Source organism: Arachis ipaensis, chromosome B06 (assembly GCF_000816755.2).
Source record: "Arachis ipaensis cultivar K30076 chromosome B06, Araip1.1, whole genome shotgun sequence".
NCBI lineage: Eukaryota > Viridiplantae > Streptophyta > Magnoliopsida > Fabales > Fabaceae > Arachis > Arachis ipaensis.
The window spans coordinates 134,098,131-134,109,774 of NC_029790.2; the positions used below are offsets into that span (position 1 = coordinate 134,098,131).

The following is an 11,644-nucleotide window of genomic DNA, read 5'->3' on the forward strand; positions in this document are numbered from 1 at the left end:
CATGTCCGAAGTTAATCATAAACAAACCGGGTTATTTATATTAGCTGCCGGCTCGGAATTTTCAATAATTAATTAGTTGCATGTTTTTTTTTCGATAATTAATTAAAAATAAATAATAATTTCTCTTTTAATTTTACTGATTTTAATTATTTTTATTAATAAATATAAAAATTATTTTAATTATTTTTATAAATATATATTAATCTTTCTATGAATTAAGTTTTATCTCCCCCAATTTATATATACCATAAAAAATGAAAAATCATCAGGAATATCACCCGTTGAAACTAAGAAACTTTGTGTTTATATCACCCAGTAACAGCCAACAAAATAATAACCTTACCTATGTTTATGTTTAGCCCAATAGGCCCATTATTGATAAGCAAGATTCATACCAAAAAAAAAAAAAGAATCTGCAGGAGATAAACCCTACCGAAAACAACGAGATACTGATGCAGTGAATTGCAATTCCGAACAATTGAAGGATGGTGCTTATTCCTTCTCTTGCAATTCCTTCCCCTCCCAAGTTACGGGTACGTGTCTTGCAAATTTTTTTTCTCAATTCATGAAATTAAGTTGTAAACTACATTTCTGGAAGAACATTTCAGCTTATTTTGTTTGTGCTGAAGCAAGTTATTCAAATACTGACTAGACTTTCTGTTAATTTTTTATATAAATTTCATCAGTTAAATGAACAAGTTATCTTTTGCTTCCCATATTATTCTTTGAAAGATTTAGGTTTGAACTATGCAATAATTTGTTAATCAGGCAAACATAGCAACACTCATTCTTAGGTTTGAAGTTATCCTTTGAGTTAGGGCTTGTTTCTGTAGATATGAATTTCTGCTGTTAATTCTAGTGGCTGGCCAATATTTTAACAACAGGAATTGAAGATAGACATTGATCTTAGTGAGGTAGAGATATTTCCCCCTAGGAATAGGTTTCAAAGAAATAATAAAGGGTGGTTCGGGGCACAAGGATCCTATCTGGTGGAGTCTGGGGAGTGTACATATCTGCAGCCTTACACGATCGAGTAGAGTCCCTGCTTCTAGAACTTAAAACCTGTCACCTCTTTGGTCGCAAGGCGGCAACCTTGTGTTGCACTAAGACTTCCCTTGGGTTTGAAATAGAATAGAAATAGAAGAGTATATGAAGGAAGTGATGTGCTGCTCTGGTTTCTTGAATCCGTGACCTTATTTCCATAATCCATCAACTAAAGGCTACATCTTATTTGAATCATCGTGTAACTCTTCAAGATGTTGGCTGTTATCCATGTAATATCGGTGCAGGATTCCGCTTAAGCGTACACTATTGGCGTTTTGCTTTTATGTTGCATTTGATTAATGTCCATAGACACAAAAATACATGAACACTGTAGGAAACAAATATGTTTGGTTGCACCGAGAGTGAGAATGAGAATGAGATCATGAGAGACATGGTGGGATTGAAAATCATTGTCCTAGTGTGCATCTCAAAAGAAAGGACAGTAGTGTCCTTGGCTCAGTGTCTTGCCCCTCGTTCCAAATGCAGCCTAATATATTTATATTATTTATGTGCAAGGGAATCAAATCAACTTAAGTTGTAGTTCCAACAATTTATGGATTATGTTGTGCCTCAGCATTTGTTGGAAGTGCTCATTTCTTAATAGGAGTATCTTTCATTCATTGTGCAGGTTAATCTGTTTCAGTGCCAACCCTGCCAAGCCCATCGATGCTCAGAAATACATCTTCCCCACAGAATATTTTGTACTCAAACTCGTTCAGTTAAAATTAAAGTGTCAACGGCAGACCATAATGAGCCTAACGGGGTTAATATGCAGCTCGGAGTCCTCGGCGAGAAACTCAGAGCAGCAATACCAACATCAGTTCAAGAATTTCCCTGGAGAAAAGCTGAGCAGATAGTTCTAGAAAGAGTAGTTTTTCTTGTGCAAGAGGCAGCGAAGTGGTCTCTTGTTCTATTTTTTGTTTTTGGCTTTTTATCGGATGTTGTATATACATTTTCCATAAATCGGGAACTAATAATGCCAGTTGGCCTCTTTGTTGGCTGCCTAATGGCCGATTTCTTGAAGGAGATCTCACAAGAACTGTTTCATAAATCCGAGGTATACTTTGAATTTTGTTAGTTATGCCCTTGCAGTTCCAATGTTTCATCCCCATTTCTTTAGTACATTTGTTAATTACAATCCCCTACTGTTTGTGTCTGTCAGGAAAAGGATTTGAAATGGCATCTTCTGGGTCTATACAGCTTTTTTGTGTTTGTCAAGTTTATATCGACTAGGTTCGCGATACAACCACATGTATTTCTCTTGCATGTTGGAAATGGTGGCTTGATGCAGGTTTTGTGGTCTTGGAGAAAATCTATGGAAAATGCAACAAACAAGTCAGAAGAGAACAACACCTCCAATTTGGAGTCTTCATGATTTTTTTTGCCGGATCTTTTTAATGACTAATGCTGGTTTTGTACTTTTATTTTCCGTAAATATCAGCCATCAAGCTCATTTGATCCGGCAATCGATTTAACTGTATCTGCTATCATGTATGAGTTGATCTCCAGCAGCCATGAGTTGATCTCCAGCAGCCACCAATCCCTTTCAAGTTTCAATTGTCTTGCTCTTGTGGGCTGGTTATTTATGCTGCCTATTCAAGTGGATGCCTCATACCTAAAGGAGCACATTTCTGATATTCATTGTTAGCATGCCATTTAACTATCAAGAGATATCATGTTTTGTTGGCCTGTATGAATGATAAAAAATATAATTCAAGATTTCATCTATGAATTCGCCTTCTTTCTCTAGGTGGAGTTGAATTTTTATCTCTTCTCTGTATAAGTTGAAGGAAGATAACTAATTAACTTTTTTTCCAAGCCCTAGTAGCATTATTCTTTGGAAAAGTTTTATATATATGCGAAATTCATTCATGTACCCTTTTTCAAAGTCGTTATGGACTAGCATTTATATTCAAAACTTGTGCATTCTTTAAAGAGAATGAATATTCCCATAGAAAATTTCCAACGTATAACTTACTTGGACCCACGTCCAAAAAAAAAAATTTGGACCATTTACTAGAATTTGCTATGCTATAGTATCATTATTATTATTAATATTAATATTATTATTATAAATATAAATGTATAGACATAACGAACGCTAGTTTTTATCCCCTTCTCGCATTGAAGGTATTGACATTTGTAAGCCATTACATTAACTCCTCATGTTTTTATCTTTTTAAGCTGCCTGGAATTGACTACTACCTTTTTTTTTCTTTACATATTCGGATTTAGAGGAAGTTAATATCTAAACAAAAAATATTTACAACTCAAAAAGAATAAAACACGGGAATGTTTCTTATACAAATGTACAAGGCGAAGAACTCATTTACATCCCACCAAGCACTACTGCTTTGGTACTCGAAGTGCGATGGAAAGACCCTGATTTCTCTTTTTTAAGAATCTCCTTCCCTGAAAAGCAAGCAGCGAAGTTAATATAGCTACACAAATATCCTTTTATCTAGAGAGAAAACTGAAAAACTATAGGATTTGATTAGTTTCTACTCTATTTATGGTATGTAAGTTATACGTGATGGTAGTAGTCTCAACTATCAAGTGATTTATTATACTTATGGTGAATCAAAATTAATATATGAAATCAAAAGCATATTAGACAAAAGGAAACCTTTCAGACTACGTTGTGGAGAAAACTGAGCATCCTCTTCGTCAGGGTCGCAATGACTGAAGCATCGGGGTAGGTCCGGGTCATGCAGCAAACCGTATTGGCAGTAGGCTGAATGCAAGTGCTGATGAATCTCTCTCAGCTTTCCACTCTCTTCATCTCTCCGATCCATGTCAATGGCAGTCTAAAACAAACTAAGTTAATCTGAAAAAAAGAGCGAATGAGAGACAATGGCAAATGGCAGAGAGGTTTTACCTGTGCTGAGTTGCTCTTAAATGATGGGAGGAATCGTTGTCTGCAATACTGGTGAAATAGGAAAGTGCCAACTACAAGGGGAAAGGTGAATCCAGATGCCACTGGTGAATGCTTCACTCCAAACACCCCAAGTGCAATAATTTGAGCAAAGATCAATGAGAACACTGTTGTGTTGTGAACAATTGGCCAGTACTGTCCCCCGCTATCGTATTTTGCGACGTACACATTCAGAAACTGAAATTCAAAGATAAAAAACAAATTATCACCTCAGCTAGCTAGCAAATTATTCCAGAAACAGAGGAACTCAACTACATAATATGCATAGATGCAGGCATACATCTCTATATTTGTTATTTGGTTGTTCTTTTTTCTTTTTTTTGGACCATCTACGCCACCCCAATTAAACTCTTTCCGTTAGAGAACCTAAGAGACTTGTTGGATTATATGAAGCTGTAAACATACTAGACAATCAGAACTGAGTTGTATTCTTAGATGAAGTGAGTCCCATGATTTCATATCGAAATTCTGGTTGTAATTTTCTGACTATTTAGTATTCCTGGTATAACAATCATACTCTAATAGGACCCTCAACCCTTTATGAATCAATCTATATACGGTTTTATTTCTAATTCATGAAACTTGTACTTAAAGGTCCCATGCAAGCAATAAGAATTTATGTAAGTTCCAGTAATCATTTTCCTTTCTATCATAAAAAACTCCTTTGTGATGAATAAGGTACGCATGACCTATGTAGCAATCTGCAGTCCCTTCCTCAACTTATTGCTCGATAATTAATAGCTTCCATCTCATATCATATACAATTGTGGAAAAATTACTACCCAAACCCTAGTACTTATTTATGACTAAAAAGTAAAAACTTGTTTGAGAACCATTAAGTTGTTACAAAAAAAATTTTTTTTTTAATCTTTTAGAACTTGTTTGGATGTCATTAAATTATTCGAATTTTTTTTTATTACATTTAGCAAAATTTTAAAAGTAAAACTAAAAGCACTAAAAAATTAAAAAAACATTTGTTTTAGAAGTTACAATTTATATATTTAAAAAAAAGATATTTTCAACATTATAAATAATAAAAAAGTATGGTAAATTATGTTAATGCATTAAATGAAATAAAACAAAAGAAACGAGAAAAAAATTCCAACATGCAAATTAGGGAAGTTTAGTGCGGTAAACAAACACAAGGCAGAAGTACAAACCTGGTTTCGGTAAACAAGGTAAGCAAGGAAAAAGTAGATTATTAAGAAAGGCAACATTATGGGAGCCAGAATAGCATTGGTGAACCCAAGGAATCCAAATAGTAAGATCCTTGGAACTTCTGTGTGGTAAGGGAAATTTTGGGTTCCATTCTGTGAATCATCATTAAGCTTGAGTAATCTCTGAATAAAATTGCATAGGAGTGGATAAATTTGCATAATTTCACATCCCAAACTTGCCCAGCCAGATGTAAAAATATATGTTGTGAAGAAGGTGGCCTGCATAACATAAAAATCACAATCAAGTGAATCAATAATCAAGACTTACCGATTTATCTCCACTAAAAATCTCCAGAAAAGGGAATCAAGTAAATAACTGTGTATTATCCGGTTCTGCTCAAATATATGTTGCAGTCAAGTGCATAAAATCATGTCAACAAGAACATGTATTAGTTTATACGGTAACCAAAACAATAAATTGAAACGAGGAATGTGTAACGTAGCTTAAAATAGACACTATTCCATAGTTATATATCAGTTAATTTTATTGATCCAATGGTAAAATTCTCTTACTTATCTCTAATGTGAGATCCCCACTTCAGAGGATCACAATTCGAATAAAAATATATCACCTGTGATGGCACTGCCTTCGCAAGTTGGACAGGCAGGTCTGCTACACTAGAGAAGACTGAGAGTTGACTGATGACAGATCCGGTAAAGACATTAACAAAAAATACATTCCAGATTAAAAAGTACAAGACTTTCCAGCATGCACTCTTCTTCCTTCCACTTCGGGAAATACAACCTTCCAGTGATGAAAAGAGCATCATCATAGGTGGAACAGCAAACAAAAATAAAACCAAGATCAAACTTGGTAGGTAACCAGTCACCACCTGATTCACCATTTTGCTGAAACAAAAGAAGGGGGGAACAGTCAATTTCGAGTTAAATCTTTTGCATTGTATAATTTAAAATACCAACATTCCATACTCCACATCTTGGTTATGATTATATTATTTCAAGTTAATGCTACAAGAAGAAGTTTGGCATACATAAATACAAATTTTAGCATTGCTTATGTCAGAAATTATAAACTCAAAATATGCATAGTAAAAGGAATAACAGTGAATGTCATCTCTCAGTCACGCAGCAAAAATGGCAAAACTTAGCTTACTGCCTTACCAGAACGTCAGAGATAAAAATTCAGAAAATTAAACAAAAAGAAATTATTTGAAAAAAATTTATTGATGATTAACTACACATGTGATTCATCTCTTTGGTTTGGTTAACAAGTGTTGACTCATGGGCCACTGTTTCAACATAGTTATCCTGTTGAGCGATCAATTGTTCCTAAACATAAACTTTATCAGTACCTTTTTCTTTTCCTTATGGTAATTTTGCGTCAAAGCTTGTTTTGTTAATTATTAAAATGAAGTTTCATATTCATCTAATAATGTGCTATGTAGGATCACGTGCTTTGTTGATCATTAGAAGAATATCCATGCAATGCGGATAGTAGTCTACAACACTTGTCTATGATAGATATGCAGAAACATCGTACCTTTTCAGTATCTCTGTCAGAAAAGGGAACATTTTTTGAAGCTTGTCTAGTTGAGTCAAGCCCTGTACAAATGTGACAGGGAGAAGGAACACTAGCATGAAGGCAATAGAAGCTATAAGTGTAGCTATCTTCCGGATCCAAAGTTGCCTATATGGTATGCAAATATTAGACCAGTAAACATCTTGGGGTTCAGGAGCTACATCTGTCACCCATAGCATGGGATTTGATGATTGAAGAATCTTTGAAGCCAGAAGAGCAGCATACCGACTTTTGAAAAACACAAAAGCAGCTGCACATTCCTGTATCAAAACCGAAAAAGTAAATGTCAAATTAGTGGGGAAAATAAATTTGTTAAGAACAAAAAATCTTAAATTCTTTAAATTTCTATATAATAAATTACAATAAGAGCTGAATAATTATTTAAATCTCAGCCAAAACATTACCTTTTTTCTCATATCCAAATCCGGGCTAGTGTTGGTTGTTGACTCAAGTGCACTATTCCTCTCAACATTTATCATCTGGAAAGAATTTGTGTTTCCTCCACAAGAGCAACAATGAGTAAAAATTGGCTTGGAGGTATTTTCCATTGTACCATCTTTAAGTACTCTAAAAACATGTTCGGCATCATCCTGGGGAAGAAGATTAAAACACACAACAGTGTAAGTAGCTGTCCTGTCCGAAGAGCGCTACATGTTTATATTATTGAAAAAAAAAACTCCAAATATTGTAAAGGATCAGCATAAATATGGATTTGAACTTCTGGAATTGCAGTCAAAGCCCAAGCCCAGGGAAGGGAGGTTGGTTGTCTGAAATAGAACGCTTAAAAGTCACAACACAACAGCCTACATTGTATATTTTCCATATCCATTACATAAAGATTGACTACATAGATGTTGAGAAATTCCTCAGATATCATACCAATGAAAGCCATAACTATGACCATTATCCAGGAAATGAAATTTAGCACTAGCACAAACCACAATTTTATGCCAAAGTAAAAGGAAAAAAGAGAGAAGAGTCAAGGAGATGTGCGATTTCTTTCCATCTAAAAGAACCCGCAAAATGCAAAAGTGGTGCATATTTGTTAGAAAGAAAAAGGTATTTCCATTTCATATAAAGAGAATTCATAATATTTGTGATTTTACTTCAGAAGAGATAGAAGAATATGAAAGTTCCAACAAGTTCAAAGAATAAGCCAGAAAATGAAAGAAATGCAGATAATCATTTCAATTGTAAGTCGTCATAATGGTTCAGTCAACCTTCAACCAAATGATTGCCTTATACAGTGCAATGGATATACACACATCCAAATTTATGACTACACTAAGTGATGAGGATATAACACAATTTACACAAACACAAACAAAGAAAGAAAAAAATATCATGCAGAAGTTACAGAGGAAAAGAAAACGAAAAAGAAGAAAGGGAGAAGCACACCTTCATTTTTTGAACTGTACCACACTTGTAGATTATTTGGTGTGACAAATATGTTGATGCATGGTAAGATGAGAAGAACTTTTTCACTGTCTCACAGTATGATTCTTCAGGAGACCAGGGAACTGATCGGACAAGAATCGTAAAAAGACTTGGACTTGGAGGGGCTCCAATAATATGTAATGTCCTCAAGTTAGCGATGCTTTTATACTCCTGTATGCATCCACCACTTGATTAGTCATATTTAAGAATTGAAAAGTAAAACCAAAAACAAACTGAGAATTTTAAGTTCATATCCTTACAAAGAAAAGAAGAGAACAAGCTGAGAACGTTATGACGTACAATGCGAGACAATGAGCCCAAAGCCTGAAATCAAGTAAAAGAATAAATATCACATTTGAGTAACCAGTTTGGAGGAGTACTCCTGTATAAAATCATCAATCATTACTTTATCAATAACTTAAGAGTACAATTATGAAAAAAGAGCAGAATACTAAGATATTAAGAAATTCCAATTACAAATATTTTTGGCACACATTTCATGTATTAGAACAAATGTTCATATTGGTCCTTGTAAACCATGCAACATAGAATACACCCAATTGCCTTTTTAAAATAGCAAGCCACAAGTCGACACCTAAATATACATTGGGGAAATAAATTGATGTCTATATGAAACATTAAGAAACCAAATTGATGTTCTAGAGTATTAGACGACAAACTTCATGGCACATATGTTTCTATCACTGTTCTCGGCATATACACACTATTGGCTATTCTAACAAAATAATAAAAATTAAAATAATTTGCACTTAACTAAAAAAAATTAGAGATAGTGCGTACCACTCTGAATGTTGTTGGACATTCGCAATAGTAAATACATCCATTGACTCCAAAGGTATATCCTTATGCAACCTGTCCTTACCATGATAATTCACTGGAAGCACTAAAAAAAGGCAGACAGCAGCAGCAATGGAAAACACTCGAAGACTGAAGAAGACAATAGAACATTAACCATTAGTAAAATCACAAGATGGACAAAGAATGTTTGTTCAGCCTATGCTTTGAAATATGTTGATAAAAGAATTTATTTTTATTTGCATCATATAAAATGGTGTTGAAACCAAATAGGTAAAAGATGAAGTAACAAAAGCGGAAGGACTTTAGATGGAGTGAAAACCTAAACACAAGTATCCTGACAAAAACCACAGCATCCAAGCCACCAATGCCGAGTATCTCATCCTCGGTTGTTTCCCATGCTTTCAATATCCAGCTAGGCGTGGGAACAAACCTTTCCAAACAGAAATTAACATTTTTGGAACGCTTAGAGGCTACTCTTCGTCCAAAATACACAGTAAAATTGCTGGGCTGTTTTCTTAATACTGAATAAATTGAAAAGAGTGTCACACACACGGCGATATTAATTCCGGCAGAAGTCAACAGAGCAGCAACTTCCATCCCTGCTCACTGTGCTGGCAAGTTTGGCAGCTGTGCATCCCATTACTTAAGAAGGAATACATTAGAAATCCAAATTCTGCCCATAACCTGAAAGAGCACAAATTAAAAGAAAAAGAAAATGCCTAGGTAAGAAATGGGTTTCTTTGTACAAATATAACATACAGGAATGCAACATGGAATGACCTATTCCTTTCTTTAGTTAAGATGGAGGAAGATGTGAGAGGTCTGCACCTTCAAACAATAGGCAAAAGTACAGAGAACCAAAGAATCCACGTACCTAGAGCGAAAGAATCGAACTTGAAAGAACAGAACACTAGAATTATGATTCTATGATTCTTTCAGATTAAATATATAACAGTTTGGAAGTATCATAAACTTCTAGATATCCCTTTTGAAGTTACCAAATGAGAAGCTTACTTTAAAATATTCAATTTTGCCCAGAAGTGGTTACTTGTACTAGAAGTGGAGTATAATCTAGGACTACTCTTTTAGCTAACAACCAATCCCGTTGCATGCATGATTGTGTACCCCCTGCTGGGGCGAAGGGGCGAAGGAAAAAATAAAATAAAATACAAAATAAATATTGTTTATTTTTCTGATGCAAACTGATAAATATTGTCAATTTGATAAATAAACCAATCGAATATTGAATCTGCAACTAATTTCTATTCAGGAAGAATTTCAGAGGGTGGCCATAATTGAGAGGTAGCTTTAGAAAGCCAGCAAACACTAGAAGAAGAAGCAGTTTAGTAAATCACTGCTACAAACTACCACTAGAAATTATCAAACTTCCTAAACAATTGAACTAATCAAAACATATTCGAAGCTCAAACTAAACATAGCTTTCAGAAGTCAGAACCACTTATTTTCTTCCAAACCATCACTTGAACCAAAAATATTTGTTTATTTATTTTTAAAAAATGCAGCAGCTAGAACTGCAATCAAACGAGTAAACACAACAGAATTCAGCAGAAACAGAAATGATTGCCGGAGTAAAATATCCCTGAACCAATCAATTGCAGGCTTTAAGAAATTGAAATAAATAAATTAAACGATTCGAAGAGTAACTAAATAATAGCAGCATAATATTTCGAATACGAAAAGCAGAAACAACAAAGAAAATTTCAAAAATAATAAATAAATAAATAAATAAAAAGGAGCAAAATGTACCAACAATGGCGTATGTGAATGAAGAATCGCCGATCTCTGAATCAGCGAAACCGGTGAAGTCGAAACGGCAAAATGCAAATACAGAGAAATTAAAGAAGCGAATGAAGAATGAACGCTTCTTCTTCTTCTTCTTAGCAAAAACTGTACGTAAAACGCAAAAATGGTGTTGGTTGCTTCAACGTCACATGACAGAAGAGATTGATTGAAAGGCAAAGAACGAAATCAAAACCCTAAAGAAGTCTTTGTGAATTATTTCCTCTTCTTACGCGTTTGAAAATGCGAAGAATCTATTATTATGGCGAATCTCTCTCTTTCTCACAGCATAAACACAATCATCATCATCAACATTAGTTGAAACTGTTTCTCTCTCTTATTTAACGTTTTTTCCTTTCTTTCTTCTCTGACACACTCATGTCCACGGTGTCATTATGGTGCATAAATTGCAATTAGAAATGGTAAATCAAATCATAATGATTATGATGGCATTTTTATTTTTATTTTGACAATTTGGTTTGGGCATTTGAAAATGAGAGAAGGTAATAGCGGGAGCAACGGATTCTACACGTGGCGGACACCGAGGCGCCAACCAAAACTACATGTAACCGCCCTAGCTATGCTCCATGACTTTCTCGATACGATGCGTCGCGGGTCTATCATGCATCCCTACATATGCTGCCACATGCCTTCTTCTTCTAAAGTCTTAATTAGTTGACCCCACAGTTTAATAAATAAATAAATAAAGAGAAGCTCTTTGCGCCAGTAATTTTTATTATTTTTTGTCATCATTTATTCGGTATAAATATTTAAAATATGTGTATTTAGTTATATTAAATATTAATATAAAAAATTTTAAATATGTATATTTAATTATTTTATTAATAAATT

General features: G+C 34.3%; 2 protein-coding genes across 5 annotated transcripts; one reads left to right on the forward strand and one right to left on the reverse strand.

The window, feature by feature from the left end:
* LOC107605567 lies at positions 404–2,793 on the forward strand. The gene is made up of 3 exons (XM_016307479.2): positions 404–533; positions 1,673–2,101; positions 2,207–2,793. Exons 1-3 carry the CDS (start codon positions 486–488, stop codon positions 2,417–2,419), a joined length of 690 nt encoding a protein of 229 aa, XP_016162965.1. The 5' UTR covers positions 404–485; the 3' UTR covers positions 2,420–2,793.
* LOC107605568 (CSC1-like protein RXW8) lies at positions 3,087–11,197 on the reverse strand. Of its 4 annotated transcripts, none has more exons than XM_021105280.1 (12): positions 10,764–11,197; positions 9,312–9,676; positions 8,975–9,121; positions 8,434–8,497; positions 8,135–8,344; positions 7,141–7,326; positions 6,698–6,996; positions 5,769–6,045; positions 5,140–5,415; positions 3,923–4,156; positions 3,671–3,851; positions 3,087–3,456 (listed from the first exon to the last, which is right to left on the reverse strand). In XM_021105280.1, the coding sequence occupies exons 2-12, from the start codon at positions 9,587–9,589 to the stop codon at positions 3,374–3,376; spliced, it is 2,235 nt and encodes a 744-aa protein (XP_020960939.1). In that variant the 5' UTR covers positions 9,590–9,676; positions 10,764–11,197; the 3' UTR covers positions 3,087–3,373. The 4 variants fall into 4 exon arrangements, with proteins under 4 accessions (XP_020960939.1, XP_016162966.1, XP_020960940.1 ...); XM_016307480.2 differs by having other exon boundaries at positions 10,760–11,197; XM_021105281.1 differs by lacking the exon at positions 10,764–11,197 and adding an exon at positions 9,867–9,977.

Bases quoted from the DNA above. Each gene is read 5' to 3' on its own strand.
- LOC107605568 (XM_021105280.1), bottom strand. From the start codon at position 9,589: ATGGAAGTTGCTGCTCTGTTGACTTCTGCCGGAATTAATATCGCCGTG. The intron at 8,498-8,974 runs GTACGCACTATC...ACTTGATTTCAG, and splicing joins GTCCAACAACATTCAGAGTG to GCTTTGGGCTCATTGTCTCG. The intron at 3,457-3,670 runs GTTTCCTTTTGT...CTTGCTTTTCAG, and splicing joins TCCACAACGTAGTCTGAAAG to GGAAGGAGATTCTTAAAAAA.
- LOC107605567 (XM_016307479.2), top strand. From the start codon at position 486: ATGGTGCTTATTCCTTCTCTTGCAATTCCTTCCCCTCCCAAGTTACGG. The intron at 534-1,672 runs GTACGTGTCTTG...TTCATTGTGCAG, and splicing joins CTTCCCCTCCCAAGTTACGG to GTTAATCTGTTTCAGTGCCA. The intron at 2,102-2,206 runs GTATACTTTGAA...TGTGTCTGTCAG, and splicing joins AACTGTTTCATAAATCCGAG to GAAAAGGATTTGAAATGGCA.